This window comes from Saccopteryx bilineata, chromosome 1, assembly GCF_036850765.1.
Source record: "Saccopteryx bilineata isolate mSacBil1 chromosome 1, mSacBil1_pri_phased_curated, whole genome shotgun sequence".
In the NCBI taxonomy this organism is placed as follows: domain Eukaryota; kingdom Metazoa; phylum Chordata; class Mammalia; order Chiroptera; family Emballonuridae; genus Saccopteryx; species Saccopteryx bilineata.
The window spans coordinates 145,925,186-145,950,095 of NC_089490.1; the positions used below are offsets into that span (position 1 = coordinate 145,925,186).

At 41.0% G+C, this 24,910-nt stretch overlaps 1 protein-coding gene across 4 annotated transcripts in view; it reads right to left on the reverse strand.

Moving 5' to 3' along the window:
• The window catches only part of LOC136333007 (adhesion G protein-coupled receptor E2-like), an 83,423-nt gene extending 58,717 nt beyond the window's left edge, over positions 1 to 24,706 (reverse strand). For 3 of the 4 annotated variants that reach the window (XM_066272053.1, XM_066272052.1, XM_066272051.1), the window contains exons 1-4: positions 24,617 to 24,706; positions 23,161 to 23,214; positions 18,359 to 18,508; positions 12,329 to 12,382 (exon numbers count right to left, since the gene is read on the reverse strand). In XM_066272053.1, the coding sequence (XP_066128150.1) occupies positions 12,329 to 12,382; positions 18,359 to 18,508; positions 23,161 to 23,214; positions 24,617 to 24,674 (316 nt within the window). In that variant the 5' untranslated portion in view covers positions 24,675 to 24,706. The remainder of the gene's footprint in view (positions 1 to 12,328; positions 12,383 to 18,358; positions 18,509 to 23,160; positions 23,215 to 24,616) is intronic. The other variant, XM_066272054.1, reaches the window with a different exon arrangement.
• Between the last annotated feature and the right edge of the window lie 204 nt (positions 24,707 to 24,910).

Genomic DNA, 24,910 nt, shown 5'->3' on the forward strand with positions numbered 1-24,910 from the left:
CAGGCCTTCAGGGGTAGGCAGAAGTACTGACCCATGCTCTAGATTCTTCCTTATGTGCAGGACCATTGGAGACATAGGTCTGACCTCCATCTCAGGGTGGCAGAAGCACTAAAGAATGCCCTCAATGCTGACTGAGGTAGTGGAAGGAGTCATGCAAAGCTAGGGACTGACCAGAATGACATCATCATTTACACCCGAGGATAGAGCCAGGGGGTCAGACCTCTGCCATGGATGTCTTCCACCCCCCTTAATCACAATGACCCACGTTCACTCCACATTCCCAACCAGACACTCCTTCAGCATCCAATGTCAGGTCTTTTCCAGATGCCTCAGAATGTTTCAGAAGGAGTCTTGTTGTTTCTAACTCTGGCAGAAGTTCCCCCCATCCTAAGTTCATCATAGATATAAAATGAGGAAACAGCAAACAGCATGAAAATGGTCACACTTGTCACTGGGTGTGTTTTTTGGAACCTTATCTTTCCCCATTCTTTGAAGTGAGAGGAAAGCTATCCATGAGACAGGTTCCCTTTGAATAGTTTAGGGACCCTCAGAGCAGGGGCTTGACACCATCGAGTAACAGCAACAACAATTTAATAAGGACCAGGGACACAAGATAAATCAAAATGCAGGGACAGAATATTTGACCCTGTATATTCCCAACAGGGGACTAAGGACTGTTGAGCTTGAGAGCAATCAGGGCATTATGATGAGCAGGCAACTGGTCTCTCCCAGGTCAGAGTCTCTTCTCCACACCTGCATAGTTCACTTCTAAGGCACCAGGCCCTAGTTGTGAGTGTTTGCACCAAGACACAAGAAGAAATGGGAGAGATAAACACCTGAAGGGTTCATGTTCATTCCCCACCTGGGCAAGGGACTTCCCTCCTTTGTTCTCAGAGAGTGGAAGTTGCTGGAGACCTGCCTTCAAGTTTGATGGGATGGAGTGAATTGTGTGGAATAGAGTTGGAAATGAGGTTTTGGGGGAGAAAACATGAGAATGGGAAATTTCTCAATCTGATACACGTGTGTAGCAGGATCTCCTTTCTGTGTCTGCCCAGTCTACAAACCTCCACAAGAAACACACATGCAAATACACAAAGGAAGCTTAGGACTACTTCCAGGGTCATGGATGGTCAGGGCACTAATCACAACATCTTTTTATCTGGTAAATTAACTTTTCTCCTAGTATTAAATAACACAAACTTGGAAAACATAGAACATGTAAAAGAAAGAAAACAGAGAAAATTACCAATAAGTCCGCTACACAGACTACTGGGAAACTTCAGGGATTTCCCCCCCTCATTGTTTCAAACACATTAAGAACTTGTGAACTCAGCAGTGGATGGTGATGGAGTAGGTGGATGTTACAACTTCCACCTCCCAGAACCAAAGTGGATTACAACTTAACTGAGGAACAATCATCTTGAAAAACCAACTTTGCATAGAATAAGTGCTGGCGAGGATGTGGAGAAAAGAGAAGCCTCTTGCACTGCTGGTGGGAATGAAGACTGGTGCAGCCACTGTGTAAAATAGTATAGAGATTCCTCAAGAAATTAGAAATCGAACTGCCTTTGACCCAACTATCCCACTTAGGAATATACCCTAAGAACACCATAACACTGTTCCAAAAGGAGAAATGCACCCCCATGTTTATGGCAGCATTGTTCACAATAGCGAAGATCTGGAAACAGTCCAAGTGTCCGTCAGTGGACGAGTGGATTAAAAAGCTTTGGTACATATATACTATGGAATACTACTCAGCCATAAGAAATGATGACATCAGATCATTTACAATAACATGGATGGACCTTGATAACATTATACTGAGTGAAAGAAGTAAATCAGAAAAAACTAAGAACTATATGATTCCATACATAGATGGGACATAAAAATGAGACTCAGAGACATGGACAAGAATGTGATGGTAATCAGAGGGGGAGGAGGCATGGAGGAAAGAGAGGGAGGAGGTGGGAGAGGGGAGGGGCACAAAGAAAAGCAGATAGAAGGTGACAGAAGACAATTTGACTTTGGGTGAGGGGTATGCAACATAATCAAACATCAAAATAATCTGAAGATGTTTTTTCTGAACATATGTACCCTGATTTATCAATGTCACCCCCTTAAAATTAATTTAAAAAATCCCAACTTTGGACTAAACTAAGAGGAATCTATAACCAAGGATCACCGAAAAAACCACACAAGACTGGCAGGAAGGGCTGAGATGCAGAATGGGCTGCCCCACTCCCAGGAATGAGTGGCAGCCCGGAGGGACTCTCATGGTGGGGTAGGTTGCCCGGAGAGTTGTGGGTTCTCAGCCCCAAGACTGGAGCTCAGCCTAGAGCCCCAGAGACTAGAAGACAAGTATGGACAATATTTAGCTGAAAGAAGGGCCAGGTTATTGTTTGTGAGAAGGAAACAGAACTCTCAGACCCAGGGTTCATCTCAAAGGAACTGTGCAGAAATCCTTATTCACAGCCACTTACCCTGGGCTCCGGGAGCAGAGAGCACTGAGAGGACTGGAGTTGCAAGAAGAGAGTGTAATCTTGGAGGCACAAGGAGAGACTGTAAGAGACAGCTACCCTAACTCCTATGCTGCAGAGTCACTACCCAAATCTAAAGTGACCATTTTTCCCGGGAGCAGCAGCACCAGCAAAGGGAAGCAATTACCCTGCCCACTGGAGGCTCTCCTACTCCAGTCAAAGCAGAGTCACATAGAAGCAGGGTGTGTGTCAGGGACACAGGTTTTGAGTGCTGAGTTCTGGGCTACATTGCACCCCCCCACGCTGCTGAGTACCCCCTGAAGGGTGGGTGGGCCTGGCTGTGGTGGCATGGTGTGCTTATGGTGGTGGTGCCTGGAGTGGCGGCATGCACGCCTGTGGGGGCAGTGCCTGGCGAGGCGATCTGTGCATCAGCTTGTGAAGGGCTTGTGCACCCACCTGGTGGTGCCAGTGTCTGAATGCCCAAGGAGGAGACAGATGTGGTGGGCCCAATGATACCTGGGCCTAGCTGAACTATCCACAAATTATGGATCGACTGTAGCTCCAAGAAGGTTACTAAGGGCCAGTCATAGGCAGTAACCCCCACTAGTCTGTGCCAGGTTCCAGCCAGGGAGGTCCAGGGTTGGCACATCCAGCAGCCAGATATGGAGAGCATCAGCTCAAGACCTAACAACCCTAGTTAGAGTGGTATCTTAAGGAAGGGCTCCTCATAAATGACCCAGCTAAGGCATAGAAAACGCCGACACAAACAGCAAAAAAAGCGGTAGCAGCAAACAAGTAGCCCACATTGGATTATAGACAACAGTTGATGCCACCCCAGGGAGACCTAGAAACATCACACTGGAAGCTCGAGGCAGACAACACCAATCCTATATTCAGCTAGCTACACAAACAGCACACCGAAAGGATAAGCCTATACAGAGACAAAATGGGAAGACAGAGAAATGCAATCCAAATAAATCAGTAAGAGAAATACCTAGAAAAAGAGCTGAATGAGATGGAAATAACTAAGATACCAGATGCAGAGTTTAAAATAATAATTGTTAGGATGCTCAAGGATCTTAAAGCAACAATGGACAGACATGATGAACACCTAAATAAAGAGATATCAAGCATCAAAAAGGACATTGAAATCATAAAAAAGAATCAGACAGAAACGACATATACAATATCAGAACTACACTAAAAGGAATTAACCACAAACTGGATAAAGCAGAGGATCAGATCAGCAATTTAGAGGATAAGATAAACAAAAGCACAGAAGCAGAACAGTAAAAAGAAAGAAAAGAGGCTCAAAAAGTCTGAGGAAACTCTAAGAGAGCACTGTGACAACATGAAAAGAAATAACATCTGCATCATAGGGGTTTCTGAAGACGAAGAGAAAGAACAAGGACTAGAGAACCTGATTGAAGAAATCATAGCTGAAAACTTCCCTAAATTGATGAAGGAAAAAGTCACACAAGTTCAAGAAGCACAGAGAGTCCTATTAAAGAGGAACCCAAAGAGATCTACACTAAGACACATCATAATTAAAATACCAAAGCTAAGACATAAAGAAAGAATACTAAAAGGTGCAAGAGAAAAGCAGTTAATCACCTACAAAGGAGACCCCATAAGGATGACATGTGACTTTTTAACAGAAACACTTGAGGCCAGAAGGAAATAGCAAGAAGTATTCAAAGTGTGCAAAACAAGAGCCTACAACCAAGACTTCTTTATCCAGCAAGGCTTTCATTTAAAATTGAAGGAGAAATAAAAATAAAAAGCTTCCTCGACCAAAAAAACAAACAAACAAAAAACCCCGGAATTCCTTTCACCAAACCAATGGTGTAAGAAATGTTAAGGGGCCTGTTGTAAATAAAACAAAAAGAATAAAAATTTAGAAAAAGAGGAATGTAGATTTAAAGAATAAAATGGCAATAAACAACTACATATCAATAAACACCTTAAATGTGAATGGATCAAATACTCCAATTAAAAGACATAGGGTATTTTAATTTTTTGAGGAATCTCTATACTGTTTTCCACAGAGGCTACACAAGTCTGCATTCCCACCAGCAGTGCAGGAGGGTTCCCTTTTCTTCACATCCTCGCCAGCACTTATTCTGTGTTGTTTTGTTGATGAGCGCCATTCTGATTGGTGTGAGGTGATATCTCATTGTGGTTTTAATTTGCATTTCTCTAATGATTAATGATAAGCATTTTTTCATATGCCTATTGGCCATCTGTATGTCTTCTTTGGAGAAGTGTCTATTCATTTCTTTTTCCCATTTTTTGATTGGATTGTTTGTCTTCTTGGTGTTGAGATTTACAAGTTCTTTATAAATTTTGGTTATTAACCCCTTATCAGATGTATTGTCAAATATGTTCTCTTATTGTGTAGTTTGTCTTTTTATTCTGTCAGTATGGAGATTCCTCAAGAAATTAAAACTTGAATTGCCTTTTGACCCAGCTATCCCACTTTTAGGAATATACCCCAAGAACACCATAGGCCTCCTCCAAAAGGAGAAATGCACCCCCATGTTTGTGGCAGCATTGTTCACAATAGCAAAGATCTGGAAACAGTCCAAGTGTCCATCAGAGGAAAAGTGAATTAAAAAGCTTTGGTACATATATATTATGGAATACTACTCAGCCATAAGAAATGATGACATTGGATCATTTACAATAAAATGGATGAACCTGGATAACATTATACTGAATGAAATAAGTAAATCAGAAAAAACTAAGAACTATATGAATCCATACATAGATGGGACATAAAAATGAGACTCAGAGACATGGACAAGAATGTGATGGTAATGGGGAGGGGTGGTTTGGGGGAGAGGGGGCAAGGTAGGAGAGAAGGGGTGGGGGAGGGGATGGATACAAAGAAAAGCAGATAGAAGGTGACAGAAGACAATTTGACTTTGGGTGAGGGGTATACAGCATAATCAAAGGTCAAAATAATCTGGAGATGTTTTCTTGGAATATATGTACCCTAATTTTTCAATGTCACTGCATTAAATTTAATAAAAAAAAGACATAGGGTAGCTGCATGGATAAGAAAACAGGACCTGTACATGTGCTGTCTACAGGAGACCCACTTCAAAACAAAAGATACACATAGACTGAAAGTGAAGGAATGGAAAAAAATCTTTCATGCAAATAGAAATGAAAAAAAATCTGGAGTAGCAATACTTTATCTGACAAAATAGACTTTTAAACAAAAGCTATAGTAAGGGATAAAGAAAGTCCCTACATAATGATAAAGGGAGCAATCTAACAGGAAGATATAACCATTATAAATATCTATGTGCCTAATATAAGAGTACCTAAATATATAAAGCAGATTTTGATGAAGATAAAAAGTGAGATCAACAGCAATACTATAATAGTAGAGAATTTCAAGACCCCACTAACATCATTGGATAGATCCTCAAGAAAGAAAGTCAACAAAGAAACAGCAAACTTAAAGGACACACTAGATCAACTGGATTTAATAAATATCTTCAGAACCTTTCACCCTAAAGTAACAGAATATACATTCTTTTCAAGTGCTCATGGCACATCCTATAGGATAGACCACATGTTAGGACAAAAACGAGTCTCAGTAAATTTGAGAAGATTCAAATCATATTAAGCATCTTCTCTGACCACAATGGCATGAAACTAGAAATTAACTACAATATAAAAACTGAAAAACATTCAAACACTTGGAGACTAAATAGCATGTATGTTATTAAATAATGAATGGATTAACAATGAGATCAAGGAAGAAATAAAAAATTTTCTTGAAACAAATAAAAATGAACATACAACAACTCAAAATTTATGAGACACAGCCAAAGCAGTCCTGAGAGGGAAGTTCATAGCATTACAGGCATACCTTAAGAAGCTAGAGAAAGCTCAAATAAACAATTTAACTCTCTGCACCTAAAAAACTAGAAAAAGAACAGCAAGTAAAGTCCAGAGGAAGTACAAGGAAGGAAATAATAAAGATCAGAGTGGAAATAAATGACATAGAGGCTAAAAAAAAATATATATAGAAGATCAATAAAATTAAGAGCTGGTTCTTTGAAAAGGTAAACAATATTGATGAACCTTTAACCAGACTCACCAAGAAAAAAAGGGAGAGGACTTAAATAAATAAAATTAGAAATGAGAGTGGAGAAGTAACAAACAATTGACTCAGCAGAAATATAAAAGATTATAAGAAAATACTATGAAGAAGTGTGTGCCAAAAAATTGGACAACCTAGGTGAAATGAACAAATTTCTTGAAACATATAATCTTTCCAAAATCAATATAAAAGAATTAGAAAACCTAAACAGACTGATTACAACAAATGAGACTGAAACAGTTATCAAAACTCTCCCAAGAAACAAAAGCCCAGGCCAGATGGCTTCACAGGTGAATTCTACCAAATATTCAAAGAAAAACTAACTCCTATCATTCTCAAGCTATTTCAAGAAATTCAAGAGGAAGGAAGACTTCCAGGCTCCTTTTCTGAGGTGAGCATAATTCTGATTCCAAAACCAGGCAAAGACAACACAAAGAAAGAAAACTATAGGCCAATATTCCTGATGAATTTAGATGCTAAAATTTTCAACAAAAAATTAGCAAACAGGATCCAGCAATACATGAAAAAAATCCTACACATGATCAAGTGGGATTTATTCTTGGGAGGCAAGGCTGGTACAATATTCACAAATCAATCAATGTGATTCATCATATAAACAAAAGGAAGGAGAAAAATCACATGATAATATCAATAGATGCAAAAAGCATTTGATAAAATCCAGCACCCATTTATGATCAAAACTCTCAGCAAAGTGGGAATACAAGGAACATACCTCAACATGATAAAGGCCATCTATGACAAACCCACAGCCAACAACATAATCAATGAGCAAACATTAAAAACAACCCCCTTAAGATCAGGAACAAGGCAGGGGTGCCCCCTTTCACCACTCTTATTCAGCATAGCTCTGGAAGTTCTAGCCACAGCAATCAGACAAGAAGAAGAAATAAAAGGCATCCAAATTGGAAAAGAAGAAGTAAAACTATCATTATTTGCTGATGACCTGATACTGTACATAGGAAACCCTAAAGTCTCTGTCAAAAAACTACTAGAACATGATAAATGAATTCAGCAAGGTGTCAGGATATAAAATTGATATTCAGAAATCAGAGGCATTTTATACATCACCAATGAACTGTCTTAAAGAGATATTAAGAAAACAATGCCCTTCACTACTGCAACAACAACAAAAAAGTACGTAAGAGTAAATTTAACCAAGGAGGTTAAAGAGGTATTCTTGGAAAATTATAAAACATTGATAAAAGAAATCAAGGAAAATATAAACAAGTCGAAGCATATACTGTGTTCATGGATAAGAAGAATAAGCATCATTAAAATGTCTATATTACCCAAAGGAATCTATAAACTCAATGTAATTCCTATTAAAATACCAATGGCATATTTCAAAGATATAGAACAAATACTCCAAAAATTTATATAGAATGAAAAAGAACACAAATAGCCTCAGCAATCTTGAAAATGAAGAATAAAGTGGGTGGTGTCACACTTACTGATATCAAGTTATGCTACAAGGCCATTGTACTCAAAACAGCTGGTACTGGCATAAGAACAGGCATATAGATCAATGGAACAGAAAGAGACCCCAGAAATAAACCCACACCTTTATGGACAATTGATATTTGACAAAGGAGGTAAGAGCATACAATGGAGTAAATACAGACTCTTCAACAAATGGTGTTGAAAAAATTGGACTGGTATTTGCAAATAAAATGAAACTAGACCAGCAACTTACATCATTCACAAAAATAAACTCAAAATGTATAAAAGACTTAAATGTAAGTCATGAAACCACAATTATCTTGGAGGAAAACATAGGCAGTAAGCTCTGTGACATTACTCGCAACAATATATTTGCTGATTTATCTACATAGGCAAGGGAAATAAAAGACAGGATAAACAAATGGGACTATATCAAACTAAAAAGCTTTTGCACAGCTAAAGACAATATGAACAAAATAAAAAGACAAACCAATCAATGGAGAACATATTTGACAATACATCTGATAAGGGATTAATAACCAAAATTTATAAAGAACTTGTATATCTCAACACCATGAAGATAAACAATCCAATCAAAAAATGGGCAAAAGAAATGAATAGACGCTTCTCCAAAGAAGACATACAGATGGCCAATAGGTATATGAAAAAATGTTCAACATCACTAATCATTAGAGAAATGCAAATTAAAACCACAATGAGATACTACCTCACACCTGTCAGAATGGCACTCATTAACAAAACAACGCATAACAAGTGCTGATGAGGATGTGAAGAAAAGGGAACCCTTCTGCACTGATTGTGGGAATGCAGACTGGTGCAGCCACTGTGGAAAACAGGATGGAGCTTCCTCAAAAAATAAAAATGGAACTGCCTTTTGACCCAGCTATCCACATTTTAGGAATATATCCTAAGGATACCAAATCACAGATTCAAAAGAAGAAATGCACCCCCATGTTTATTGCAGCATTGTTTACAATAGCCAAGATCTGGAAACAGCCCAAGTGTCCATCAGTGGAAGAGTGGATTAAAAAGCAGTGGTACATATACACAATAGAATACTATGTGGCCATGAAAAAGAAGGAAATCTTACCTTTTGTGACCACATGGATAGACCTTGAAACTATTATGCTAAGTGAAATAAGCCAGGCAGAGAAAGAAAAATATCATATGACCTCACTCATTTGAGGAAGCTAATGAACAATGTGAACAGAGGAATGGAATAGAGGCAGAGGCGGGATCGAAGAGACCATAGGGAAAGTGGTCAGAGGGAAAGGGAATGAGAGGATGGGATCAGAGAAGAGAAAGAGATTAGTGTAATTATATATACATACATAACACAGCGTTATAGAGAGCAGGAGAGCAAATCCTGGAGGGAAGGGGGGAAGCTGTTGGGGGGAGGTGACAAGGGGGGTGTCGAGGAGAACACGGGGGTGGGGGAGATATATTCAGTGGGACACTTGAATCTATGTAAACACAATACAATTAATAAAAATTAGAAAAAGAAGAATTGGTTATTACCAATAAATACTTATCTAAGACTATTTTGAGTATATCAAGGATATTTCCTGGTATAAAAATCATAACTTTTTCCCCTCCCCTATCTTTTTTGTTGAGGTAAAAGTGTGTATATAACATAAAATTTATTATTATAACCATTTTTAATAACATAAGTTCCTTTTATAATTTTTGTACTGTTAAAGAGTAAAAACTATTTAGTTTTAGACTTAGATCTAGGTTGTATCATCTTATTAATTTGTGACTTTTAATAAGTCACTCAGTGTTTTGAGCCCAATTATGATCATTGAAAAAAGGATGCTATCCTGAAACCATACAACTGTTAGAAGAAAACAGAGGGAGTGAGCTCCTTGAAATTGGTTTTGGCAAATATTTTTTTTTTTAGATTTGACTCCAAAAGCATAAAAAGACAAGTGGAAGTATCTCAAACACAACAAAGAAAACCATCAACATCCTTGGCCAGTTGGCTGAGTGTTGGAGCATCAACGAGTGTGTAAATGTCCTGAGTTTGATTCCTGGTCAGGCCACACAAGAGAAGCGAGCATCTGCTTCTCCACCCCTCTCCCACTCTCTTCTCTCTTCTCCTCCTGCAGCCATGGCTCGATTGGTTTGAGCACATCAGCCCCAGGCACTGAGGATGGCTCCATGGAGCCTTTGCCTCCGGCACTAAAAATAGCTCAGTTGTGAGCATGGTACCAGATAGGCCCTAGATGGGGGTTGCCAGGTGGACCCTGGTCCAGGTTCATGTGGGAATCTGTCTTTATCTTCCCTCCTCTCAGTTGGAAAAGAAGAAGAAAAAAATAAAAAGAAAACAGATAATCACCAACAAAATGAAAAGACAATGTACAGTTTGGTAGAAAAATATTTGCAAATCATATATCCTGATAAGCAGTTAACATTCAAAACATGGAAATAACTCATAGAACTCAATAGAAAAAAACTCCGAAACATCCAATATAGAAATTAGCAGAGAACTAGATAAACATTTTCCAAAGAAGACATCCAAGTGACCAACAGGTAAATGAAAGATTGCTCAACATCACTAATCATCAGGGAAATGCAAATCAAAAGCATAATTAAATATCATCTCAAACCTTTTAGAATGATTTTTATCAAAGACACAAGGAATAGTGTTGGCGAGGATGTGGAGAAAAGAGAACCCTTGCGTATTAGTGGTATTGTAAATTAGTGTAGCCATTATGGAAAATAGTATGAAAACTCCTCAAAAAACAAAAATAGAATTATTGTATGATCCAGCAATTCCACCTGTGGGTATTTATCTGAAAAAATCAAAAACACTAACTGAAAAAGATATCTGCATTTCCATGTTTATTACTGCACCAAATAGCTAAGGCATTAAAATAACCTAAGCATTCTTTGATGGATGAAGAGATAATAAAAAAAGTTGTGTGTGTGTATATATATATATATATATATATATATATATATATATATATATATAGTGAAATATTATTCATCCATAAAAAAGGAAAATCCTGTCATTTATAACAACACGGATGACTTTGGAGGGCATTATGCTAATTGAATTGAATCTGACAGAAAATGACAAATACTATATAATCTCACTTCTATATGGATCTAAAAAAACTTTAACACATAAACACAGAGAATAGATTTGTGTTTGGCAGGGTTAGGGTGTGGGAGACTGAAAGAATGGTTTGGAAACAAAACCAACTAGGTCTGCTTGGTAGGTGCTACTGTGAGGTTGAGGTGGGAAACCATGATCCTATGTGGGCAGGACTCCTGGGAAGCTCGAGTTAGTGGGAGAGCCCGAGTTTCTAGGCACTGGGTGATCCTTTCCCCCCATAGCTCCCATGATTTCTTCTCTTTTGTTGTGCTACGAAAATTAATAATAATAATAGTAATGATAGCTGTAACGGTGATAATAGCTTTTGTTTGTAGACAATTTTCTCTGTACCAGTCTTTACCTGTTCTTTACACAGGTAAATATTAAATCTCATTCCATGTATGTGTGGTGGGTATGGTGATTATGTCCAATTTAGAGAAAAGTAAATGGAGGCAAAGAGAGGAGAAATAGTTTCATTAATGTCAGAGAGCCAGTCAGTGGCAGAACTAAACTTTGAACTGATGTAACCCAGCTCCACTGTGTAAGCTCTCAACACTCTACCTATACTGATCACAAAAACTGGAGTGCCCAGTCCTTTATACCACCCTGGCTTGTCTCCTCTCTCTGATCGTTGACAAAATGCTTCTGTGCTGCTCTAGGACTAGATACCCATGATCTCTACCCACAATCTCTGTGTGTCCCTACACCACCTCCAGGCCTCTGTACCATTACATCCCTCAAAGCGGTTGGTGAAGATCTCCCCAGATGAAGAAGTGAATCCCCGATGACAACGACAGGCAGTGGCATTGACATATGTGGAGTGCACAGGGCACCAGGGAGCACAGGAGTGGGGGCAGAGTCGGTGGGGGTGGAGACCATGGTCAGAAGACACAAGAAATGGAGAGATACAGCTGGGGGTTCAAGAGTAGGGCAGGGGAAGGGAGACATGGCTGCTATCAGAAGAGAAAGAGCTAAAAACATCTGGATATCTAGGGAAAAAAACCTTAGCTTTTCTTATTTCTAGAGGGCTATCTCTGAACCTCACTTGCAGAACAGCCTTCTTTCTCCCTTTGTTGGTGAGAGGACCCACACCCTGGCCTGTGCTCCCCATTTTCTCTTACAAACGCCTCTGGCTGGCAGACTCACCTCTAGGGTTCTGGTCTGCGGATTCCAATGTCAACAGCAGCAGCACCAAGAATCCTGGCACAGAAAAACAGAGAGGTGACAGAGAGAGGAGAGTTGAGCTCCAATTTCAACCTTTTCATGGCCATTATCCTCATTGCAGGTGGATTTGAGCTTCCATCTCACAGCTTCCTGGCAACTCCCTAAGGCTCTGCAAGTTCACTTGGAGTTGAAGATAGCCTTTTCTCTCCATCTTGGGACTTTCCACTGTCAGCCACAGCCCTGTGGAACCTCAGGTGGTACAAATATGGGGACAGAACACAATCCTGTGCTATTTAACAATGAGGATACACATTGAAAAATGCATCTTTAGGCAAATTTTTCATGTTATAGTATATCATACCTTGTACTTACACAAACCTAGATGATCTCTAGCCTAAGCTATATAGTATAGCCTATTGCTCCCACGCTACAAACCTGTATAGTATATTACTATACTAAATAGTGTAGGCAACAATGGTCAGTATTTGTGTATCTCAACAGATCTAAACATAGAAAAGATATGGTAAAATACGATATAAAAAGTTAAAAAATGGTACATCTGTATAGGGCACTTATGATGAATGGAAAGTTTCCCTGAGTGAGTCAGTGAGTGAGTGGAGAGTGAATGTGAAGGCCCACTGTCCACTACTGTAGACTTTATAACACTCCACACTTAGACTATACTAAATTGATAAAAATTTCTTTCTTACATAATAAATTTAGTTTACTATAACTTTTTTTACTCTATAAGCTCTTAAATTCTTTAAAACTTTTGGACTCTTTTATAATAACACTTAACTTAAAACACAAACACATTGTTCAAAACATGCTGTAAAGGCCTTGGCCGGTTGGCTCAGTGGTAGAGTGTCTGCCTGGCATGTGGATGTTCCGGGTTCGATTACAGTAAGGGCACACAGGAGAAGCGACCATCTACTTTTCCATCCATCCCCCTCCCTCTCCCTCTCTCCCTCTCTCTCTTCCCCTCTGCAACCATGGCTTTATTGGCTCGAACAAGTTGGCCTTGGGCACTGAGGATGGTTCTGTGGTCTCCACCTCAGTTGCTAAGCAACAGCACCTTTGACCCCTAGTGGGCTTGCCAGGTAGATCCCGGTCTGTCTCTTCCTCTCCTCATTTTACCAAAACCAAACAAACAAACAAACAAAAAATACAAAAATGAAAACAACAAAAAACAATGTAAAAATATTTTCTTTCTGTATGTTTTTACTGTAGAAGCTTTTTTCTATTCAAATAAAAAATTTTTTTTTTCTTAAACTTTGTTACAAATGAAAACGCAAATACACACATTAGCTCAGGTCTGCTCAGGGTCAGGGTCATCAACATCACTGTCACCCACGTCCACATCTCCTCCCAGTGGAAGGTCTTTAGGCACAACATTATGGACGGAGTTGTCACCTCCTGTGCTAACAATGTCTCTTTCTGGAATCCCTTCGGAAGGATGTGCCTGAAGCTCTTCGGGAGGAGGTGTTACTCTTTCAGAAACATGTCCGCAGTGGTTTGCTTGGTTTGTTTCTCTTTTCATCCCAGATTTGCATGTAAGCAGAAAATGTGCCATGAACATTCTATCTATTAATGAAAACCTTTCAGTATTGAAGTTCCATGTTTTCACATATTTAAAAAAATGTGTTGAAATTTGCAAAAACTTCTGCCAAAGCCATCTGTGTACATTTCCTTGGGGTTTTTCCTTTTCTTCCTCTTCCATTTCTTTTGGCTTGCCTCTTCTTCGGTCATGTGTTCTTGTTCCTGTTCCAACAATCCCTTGTTAGTCACTTCCTCAAACACCACGTCTAGGAGCTTCTCAGTGACATTCATCCTCATCACACTCAGCTTACAGTTGTTTGCCACATCAACCACAGTTTTGGTGATTTCTGAAGCCTCTCATCCTTGGTAAAACCTCTGTCAGAGAGGGTCAAGCCTGGGGCAGTGGTCCCCAGTGATGCTCTTCCTTGTCATCTGCTTCAGATGGGAGCCCCTTCATTCACCCAACTCTCTGAGTTTGGTGCGGGTGTCGACATCACCTTGCCTACTGACACAACAGCCTCTTGGGTCTCGGGCATCACACCGGCCCTCTGGTCTGTGAATTGAAATTGCTGGGGAGGGTCAGGGTGGAGGAACCTTGCTCAAGGGGATGAACAGAGGCTGAGCAGCACAGAAGCGAGATCGGGGCACCAGGCGGCACCTTGTCCAGGTGGCATGGTTGGTGAGAAGTAGGGCCAGTAGCTCAGGAAATTGGGCCTGTTTTTTCATCTCTCTTTCCCCCATGTTTGTGGATGAGAGTCCAGGACCCATCAAGGCCTGGTGTGGCTGAGTCCAGTGGGCTCCAGTGGGGTCTGGTCTCATCCTGGCAGTCACTGACAATGGTGAAAAAGATGGATGTGATTCCTGCAGCCTCCTCATTCTTGGTAAAACCTCAAAAGTCATACACAAGCTTCTAGAGTGTCTTCTTCTAGATGCTAGTCACATGCTTCTTTGTGATATTATCCCAAGCCCATGTGAAGTTCTTGATGCAGTCATAGGTGTTGTAACCTTTCCAGAATTGCATCTGTGTCTCCTTAGTGTCTTCCTCAGTTGCAGCAATAATTTGGGCAAAGTTTCTCCTCAAGCAGTCGGCCTTAAATGCTGCTATAGCTTTTTGATCCATTGGTTAAATTAAAGAGGTGATGTCTGGAAGAAAAACTATAACATTGATATTGGGAAGAACATCACTATTAAAAGGAGTATGTCCAGGAGTGCTATCAATAATAAACAAAATCTTGAAAGGTATGCTAGTCTCCAAACAGTACTTCTCCATTCCACCAGCATAATAACCCAGGAGGGCATCTTGGCAAGAGAGCTGTGCCATCCACGACTTCTTACTGCTCCTGCTGGACCCTGGCAGTATGTGCTTTCTGATGTGCTTAAATGCCCTAGGATTCTCACTGCTAGGTCACAAAGAGTTTGAATTTGTACCCTGGAACATTGCCCTCAAGTAAAATGTTATTCTGTCCTTAAAAGCCTTGAAACCTGACATTGACTTGACCTTGTATGGGTGAAAGTCCTTTCAGGCATCCTATTTCCAAAATAGGAAGGTCATTCATAGTGAATATTTGGTCTGGCAAGTAATTTTCACCCACAACTAGCTTATCAAGAGTTTCCAAAACATTCTTCAGTTGCCATCACATCAGCACACACAAGCTCACTACTCATTTTCACATCATACACTGAGTAAGGATTCTTTATTTTTTATTCAGTGAGGGTGGTGGCAGAAAGACAGACTCCCGGGTGGGGGCAGAAAGACAGACTCCTGCATGTACCCCAACCAGGATCCACCCAGAAAGCCCACTAGGGGGAGATGCTCTACCCATTTGGGGCCCTTGCTCCATTGCTCAGTAACTGAGCTCTTCTTAGTGCCTGAGGCAGAGGCCACGGAGCCATTCTCAGTGTCCGGGGCCAACTCACTCCAAATGAGCCATGACTGCAGGAAAAGAAGACAAGAGAAGAGAGAGAAGCAAGAGGGGGAGGGGTGGAGAAACAGATGGGCACTTCTCCTGTGTGGCCTGACCAGGAATCAAACCCAGGACATTCACACACTGGGTTGACACTCAACCACTAAGCCAACTGAACAGGGTGAGTAAGAATTCTTGAATCACTTAAACCACTCAGAACTAGCAGGAGATTTGACATTGCAGTCTAGTTCAGCCTTTTTTTCCCACATCACAAACAAACTTTTTGCTCTAGCTGTGAACATCATAGTGCTGTGAGAGGTACACTTTTGTGTCTTGTCTTCAATCCAAGTCTGAAGTTTCTTTGTGTCTGATGTAGGCCCTGCTCAAATTTTTGTTAGACTTGTTGCCTTCAATAAAGCAGATCATTTAACAGCTTCCTCCACCTTGTTCTTGTTCTTCAAGACCGTAACTATGGTGGAATGGGACATGCCTGACTGGTGAGCAATAACCATCATTGATTTTCCACCTTCATAGTCCTTAATCACCTTTAGTTTTGTTTCCAGGTCAACCACTTAGCCTGGCCTTTGACTGACAAAATGAGCAGTGAATTTTGTAAGCTTAGGGTCCATGATGAACGAAACAGTATGAGATTAAATCAAGCACAAGAGAAAATGATGCAATCAAAGAGTGTGGTAAAAACAAGATATATGAGACTGTTGTTGGTGGAACATGGTTATTGTTTATAGCAAACATTCTTTATAAGTAGAAAGAGTACACTCTAAAATAATAATATATAGATTAATAAATATCCAAACTAGTAACAGTTGCTTATTATCATGATCAAGTATAATTGTATGTGCTATACTTGAATATGACTGGCAGTGCAGTAGGTGTGTTTACACCAAATGTCACCACAAACACTTAAGTGATGTGTTATGCTATGACGTTACTACAGCTACTACATTACTAAGTGATAGGCACTTTTTTACTCCATTATAATCTTATAAGACCATCATCATATAAGGGGTCTCTTTTTTACTGAAACATTATGTGGTGCATAAAGATTTATGCAGACTGCTGATGATAGGGACACATCCTAGCAATTCCAACCTCTCGCAATGGAGGTGGTAGACCTCGAAGAAGAAAATTTTCAGACCCAGGCTCTTTGTTCTTTGGCAATGGCAGAAATCTGTTCTGTGAAGACCCACTATCTCCTCCTCTTATTCACATGGAAGTTTCCTATGGATGAATGCGGTGGCCTTGGTCCTCTATTGTCTATAAGTGGTCAAAAGTGTCCTGAGTCTCCCTATCTGTCATCCCTGGTACTCTTAGTTTATTTGGGCAGCTGCCTGATGGGGCAGGGACATCATAGCCACCTTAGTCCCAGATTGAGGATTTGAACAAATGCCAGGGTGGGCCTCTCTGGAACTGAGTGCAGGAGAAATTCTGCATTCTCTGAGCAGTACCCATCTTGCATCCCCATTATGTCCTTTGTCAAGCCTCCTCAGGGCAGCTGATCACTGTCTGAATTCTGGGAATCCTGGAGTCTCTGAGAGGCAGAGCTCTCCTATTTATGGTGACACTGACTGTAGTCCCACTGAGTTAAATCAAGAACCACTCCTGACATGAGCATATCAAGGGACTTACAAGAAGGGATGAGGAGAGTGACCATTATGCCAGATAGGCCAGTGACACTAAGACAGGAGTATGAGCTTAGAATGGACAGAGGGGTTATATCCAGTCATGCAGCCTTGGGGTTGTGAAGCTGCTTATTTGATCCTTACAAAGACATTTCCTGGACTGGCAGGAGATGATGAGAATCCATATCTGAGCAAAGCCAGCCTTGCATGAGGGCTGGGTGGCTGAAGGGAGGGCATGACATTTCTGTGATCTTAGCTTATGACCTCCCATCAGAGATGCAGACCTGTGGGTCCTTCTGAGTGGGGCTTAGCATCCATCTTCTTTCCTTGAGTCATGAGGGTCATCATGGGGTCTGGGATAATCTCCTTGGGCGATGATTACGCCTGGGACAATGACACCTTCTCTTTCCTTTTAGTCTAGATAGGAGCATTTTTCATTTATCTTACTCTTGAGTGCTTATGGGGTTGTTGGTGAGGGGCAAGGCTGGCTAGATAAGATGGGCACATCCTCTAAACTCTCTATTCACATTTCTGCACAGTGTTCCTGGGTTCATCATGGCCCCTGGGTCTGAGAGGACTCCTTGCATGACTAAGACCATGGAGGTTTCTGAGAGAGAAGCTCTAATTCTGGTAGTCACTGATGAAGAAGAGGATGGATAATGTGCTGGAATGCAGTGTATTTTAAATTCTAGAACTATTGCAAATTTCACACCTCTCTTTATTTAACCAAAATAAGATGTCAGGTGGCAAAAGGATGTTCAATCATTGTTGAACTGACACTCTGTGGAAGGTTTTACGCCTTGGGCTTTGGAGAGGGATGGGATGCCAGGCAGGTGTTCCCAGGACAGCCCTCTGATGCCTGGAGAAAGTGGAGTGAGTGATCCCAAATATCATGGATGAAGCAATGGAAGGTATAGCGTCCATCTTACCTTCACACGTGTTCTCACTCTCATTCCTCACCACTGACTCAGAAATAAAGTCATATCTTGGGCTACACATGCAGTAGCTCCCCTTTCTGTTCTCACAGTCTGCATACATTCCACAGGATGCTGTTGTATTTGGTGCGCATTCATTGATGCCTGGAACAAAATAAGGTAATGGGTCACCTCCAAAAAGCATGAGCTCACACAGGGCAGAGACCCTGGCCTCCAGCCTGACCCTGCATAGGGATGGACAGAACTAGTTTCTAGGTGTCACTCCTGGGGCTGGGCTGGGTAGAACCAGCTGCTCCAGAGCCCATGACCTCTGCTCATCAATGCTCTCTGATTGGTCTGAGGGCACCAAGATTCAGACACTCTGCTGTGTCCTGATGGTGATGGAAGGAGGTCTGTTCCCCTATTCCAGGCCTTGGGGGTAGACAGAGGCACTGTCTCAGCTACAAACCCTTTCCGTAGTGCTTTTTCCACCACTGGGGACCTGGGGGTGGGCTCTAGTCAGGGTGACAGTTGCATTAAAGTTTTTTTTTATACAGAAATAATGGAGGAAGTCATGGCTGGGGGATCTCCAGGGTGACACTCACCATTCACACCTGAAGGTAGAGCCAGGTGGTCGTGCCCTTGACCATTGATAACTTTCATCCCACAGTGCCCAAGTATACCCCACACTCCTCATCAGGCACCCACCCAGCTCCCAATGTCAGGCTTTTCCCAGATGCTCCAAGATTTCTCTGGGGGGAATCTAGCTGCTTTTCACCCGTGGAGAAAGCTTCCTTATCAGAACAATCACAGATGTGAAATGAAGTTGCTCACAACTGAGTCACTGCAGTGCTTTCTGGCATCTTATCTCCCTAGTCTCTAAACATAAGAGAGAGATGCCCATGACCCCTTTGAGTAGCTCAGGGACTCCCTAGAGCAGGAACTGGACACCATCAGCTTAAACAACAGCAGCTAAATAAGAACCAGCAATACAAAAATGAATCAAAATAAAGCAAAGAATTTATGGTCTTGTATATTCCAATCAGAAGAGCAAAGATTTTTAGAGCCTGAAAGGACTCACAGCATCATGATGAATTGGGGCAGGCAACTGGTCTCCTCAGATCAGAGTTCTCTTCTCTGCACCAGCAGAGTTCCCTTCTAAGGCCCACAGCATAGGCTGTGGGTGTGGCACCAGGGCATGAGAGGAAGCAGGAGGAATACACACCAGAGGGGTTCATGATTAGACCCTACCTAGGTAATGGGTCTTTCCTCTTCTGTTCTCAGGTGGCAGCAATGGCTAGAAATGTGTCTTAAATGTTGGTTGGATGGGATGGAGTTGAGTGGGGCAGAGTGGAGAATAAGGTATATGGAATGGGAGGACGTGAAGTTGGAAAATTCCTCAACCAGACAAGCACCCTTGAGAAAAGAGCTGGGATTCAGTTACATTAGTAGCAGAATCTCCTCTCCGTGTCCACCCAGTCTACAAATCTTCATGAGATGCAAACATGCAAATACTCAAAGGAACCTTTAGGAACTCTTCTAGGGTAAGAAATTCATTGGGCAGTAATTTTTGCTCCTGATAAAACGGACTTCCCCCAAACATTAAATAATACATAACACTTAGAAAATTAAGATATAAAGAACAAAACCAAATAAAATCTCCTATAAGTGTACTATAGAGACTACTTGAAAATTTTGGGGGTATTTTTCTTAACTTTTAAAACATATTGAAAATATTTTCTTTCATTACCAATAAATATGCCTCTAAGACTCTTTTGAGTAGGTGAAGATTATTCTTGTTGCAAAAACGTAATTTCCTTCCCCCCTATTTTTATGTGTTAAAATATAAATAACATTATTTTCTATATGAACAATTTTAAGTATTCTAATTTCCTTTTATGATACTATTTTCTTGAAGAATATAAACCCTTTAGCTTTAGACCTGGATATGGTTTTATCACTTTATTAGTTGTATGACTTTAGACAAGTCAGTCAACCTCCTTGAGCCTGTATTTGATAACTGAAAAATATGGTGCTATCTTAAAATCACAAAATTTACAGAAGAAAGCAGGGGTCAGCTCCTTGACATTGGTCTTAGTAATGATCTTTTAGATTTGATACTAAAAACAAAGGCAACAACAAAAACAAAAATGGACAAAGTGGGACAATATCAAACTGAGAAGCTTGGTATGGCAAAAAAGAAACCATCAACAAAAATAAAAGGACAACCTACAATTTGGTAGAAATACTTTCAAATATATCTGTACATCTGAAATACAACAAATAACATACAACAAATAACAAAATATAACAAATAACAAAAACCCAAACAGAGCAATTAAAAAATGGGTAGAGCAGGGGTCGGGAAACTTTTTTGGCTGAGAGAGCCATGAACGCCACATATTTTAAAATGTAATTCTGTGAGAGCCATACAATGACCCGTGTATGTTATGCATTATCCAATAAAAATTTGGTGTGTCCCAGAGGACAGCTGTGATTGGCTCCAGCCACCCGCGACCATGAACATAAATGGTAGGAAATGAATGGACTGTAATACATGAGAATGTTTTATATTTTTGTTATTATTTTTTTATTAAAGATTTGTCTGTGAGCCAGATGCAACCATCAAAAGAGCCACATCTGGCTTGCGAGCCATAGGTTCCCAACCCCTGGGGTAAAAGATCTGAATAAACATTTTCCAGAAAAGACATCCAGATGGCCAGCAGGTACATGAAAAGATAGTCAACATTACTAATCATAAGGAAAATGTAAATCAAAACCACAATGAGATACATCTATCCATCACCTCATCCCTGTTATAATGGCAGTTGTAAAAGATAAGAAACAAGTGTTGGCGATAATGTGGAGGAAAGAAACCCTTTGGAACTGCGGGCAGGAGTTTAAATTGGTGCAGCCCCTATGAAAAACACTATGAGGTTCTTCAAAAAATTAAAAATAGAGCTATCATATGATCCAGCAATTTTATTTCTGGTTATTTTTGCGAAGGAAGTAAAATTACAACCTCAAATAGGTATCTGTATTCACATGTTCATTGCAGCATTAATTACAATAGCTAAGACATACTAACAACCTGAGTCTATTGATGGGTGAATGGATAACAAAAAAGCTGTTTATGTATACAGGGGAATATTATTCAACAATAAAAGAGAAGGCAATGCTGACATTTGCAAAAATATGGGTGGACTTTGAGGACACTAGGTTAAGTGAAATAAGTCATTCAAAGACAAATACCATATGATCTCACTTATATGTGAAATTAAATAATAGAACTTTCAAATACAGAACAGATTGGTGGTTGCCAGAGATAAGGGTTGGGAATAGCAAAATGGGTGAAGGTAGAAGTAAAAAACAATGGTAGAGGCCCTGGCCAGTTGGTTCAGTGGTAGAGCGTTGGCCTGGCATGCAGGAGTCCTGGGTTCGATTCCCGGCCAGGGCACACAGGAGAAGTGCCCATCTGCTTCTCCACTCCTCCCCCTCTCTTTCCTCTCTGTCTTTCTCTTCCCCTCCCGCAGCCAGGGCTCCATTGGAGCAAAGATGGCCTGGGCGCTGAGGATGGCTCCATGGCCTCTGCCTCAGGTGCTAGAATGGCTCTGGTTGCGACAGAGCAACGCCCCAGATGGGCAGAGCATCACCCCCTGGTGGGCATGCCAGGTGGGTCCCAGTCGGGCGCATGAGGGAGTCTGACTGCCTCCCCGTTTCCAACTTCAGAAAAATACAAAAAACAAAACAAAACAAAACAAAAAAACAATGCTAGATGTGCCTGCCTCATGGGCCTGCTATGACGATGAGGTAAGAAACCTCACTGGGATGAATGGGCTGCACTCCTGACAAGCAGGAGCTAGTAGGAGAGCTTGGGCTTTCATTCCTGGGTGTTTCTTTCCTTCTGCTCCTTACATTATTTCTCTTTATTTTTGTGTTATGAAAATAATAATAGATAATGATAATAACAGCATAATGATTTTAATAGATCACATTTGTTGACAAGTTTTTCTGCATCTATCTTAAACTGTTCTGTACACAAATAAATATTAAATCTTACTCCATGTATATGTGTGTAGGGGTGTACAGTGATTATTTCCTACTTACAGACAAGCAAACAAAGGCAAAAGAGGAGAAATAATTTCATTAATATCAGAGAGCCAGCCAGTGGCAGAACTAGACTTTGAACCAACGTAACTTTCTCCACTGTGTAAGCTTTCAACACCTACCTACTGATCATGAAAACCAGAGTGCCCGCTCCCTCGTACTACCCTGCCCTGTCTCCTCTCTCTAATTCTTGACAATGTCAAGCTTCTGTGGTGCCATAAGATTGAGAGTTCCAAATGTCCCATGGTCTTCCTCTACAATCCCTGTGTGTCCCCCCACCACAAGGCTCTGTACCATCACATCTCTCCAAGGGGTTGGTGAAGGTCTCCCCAAATGAAGAGCATAACCTGGGAATGTGGCAGCATTGACGTATAAAGTTTGGAGGGTTCCCTGGAGCATCGGTGTGGGAACAAAAGCAATGGGAATGGAGACCATAGTCAGAGGCTCAAGGAATGGATGAAGCCAATTGCCAGCTGGGGGTCCAAGAGTAGAGGAGGGGAAGAAGGAGAAGAGATGGCTGCCACTGGGAGAGAAAATGACACAAAACTCTGGGCACTCAGGGAGGAAGAAACAACTACTCTCATCTCCAGAAGCCCACCTGTCCCTCAATTGCGGATAAACCTCCTTTCCCTCTCTTGCCAGCAAGAAGGCCCAGACCCCAGCATGCACTCCCCAGCTTATGTCACTACTGGGATGGCTGGAAGACTCACCTCTTGGGTTTAGGGCTGTGGCTTTCCATGTCAACAGCAGCAGCACCACTAGCCCTGGGGAGGGGGGTGCAGAGGGAAGACAGAGAGATGACAAAATCGAAAAGAATTGAGCTTAAATTTCAACCCCTGTTCGCATGGCCAATGCCTCCATAGTTGGTGTTCTGGCCCTGCAGCCCTTAGCCTTCCGGCAGCTCCCTGAGGCTCCTACACTTCACTGGAAATAAAATAATAAGCCTTTCCCCTCCCTACCCCCAGATTTCCTGAGAAGTCTGTCATTAACCTAAGTCAGCCTTCATGGAACCTCAGATGTTACAGGTAAGGGTACAAAAACACACAGCTGATGACAGGAACACATCTTGGAAACTCCAATATCTCCCAATGGAGAGGTTAAATCTTAAAAAAGAAAGTCCTCAGCTCAGTATGCCTTTGTCCAGACCCAGGTTCCTGTTCTCTGGCAATGACAGAAATCTCCTCTGAGGATTTCTCTTCCAGGATCACTCCTCCTATTGAGGGCACAGCCTTTCCCCATTATCTCTCTGAGAAATGGGTCACCGAACAGGCTTTGTGATATGAAAATCATGACAGGTACAAAGGAATAAAATCTACTCTCTAGGCAATAATGAGCCAACTATTGGAGCCTGCCATCCTACTCATGTGAGTCACGAACCCTATGGTTGTTTATTTTGAAAAAAATAATATAGGCAGCAGGATAGTTAATTTTATGTTCCAAAGTGGCTAGGTCAAAGTACCCAGATCATTTTTTTTAACTTTAAATTTAATTTATCAGGGTGACATTGGTTAATAAAATGACACGTTTCAGGCGCACAATTCAAGTCTACCTCTGTCACCATCTATCACCTTTCCACCCTCCTCCCCTTTCCCCCCCAGATAATTGTTTAAACCCTAGGGTAGATGTTGCTATGAAGGTGGTTTTAAGATGAGATTAACATTTGAATCAGTAGATTTTGAATAAAGCAGATTACCCTCCCTAATCTGGCTGGGTATCATTTAATCACTGGAAGACTTTAAGAGAAAAACGACTGGCCACCTCTTAGGAAGAGAAAGTTCTGCTTTTGAACATGAATCTGCCCTGAGTATCCAGCCTGCCAGCGTGCCCTGCAGATTTTGAGCTTCCCAACCTCCACATTCTCAGGAACCAATGCTTTAAACCCTCTTTCTCTCCAGCTTATCGGCTGTTTTTGTGATGAACTGAACTAAAACCGGTAGTAAAATCAGAACTCTCTTTACAGTCCCACTTTGTCCTAGGAATGAGTTTAACTGTCTTTTCCTTTGAGAAATTAATACAACCTTCTTAAGATTTCTTCCCTTTGTCTGTGATAGAGACAGTGAGAAAACACACCCAGATATCAAGCAAGAACAGAGAATGTTTTCAAACTGGATAGGAAGTTCCCCGATACATTTAGTTATATACCATCATTGTTATAATTCTGCCTACCTGGCAGCAATTTTTGACATCCGTTTCTCATGGTGCAGACACCAGCAATCCCAGTCATGGAGGACGTCTGATTTTGGGTTGTGTGTTCATGACTTCCTATTTTAAATATGTGTTGTGTGCCCTAGAGGAAGTGATTTAGGAAACCACTGGTCTGGTTACTTTCTTTTCCCTAATTTGCCCAACAATCAACTTTACAGACATTCCAGTGCTTTATAAAGATTTGAATAGTATTATAAGTATTTGTACTGGAAGCCTCCTTTAGGGTGGGTTTTAAATGTTTTCATATAAAAAGAT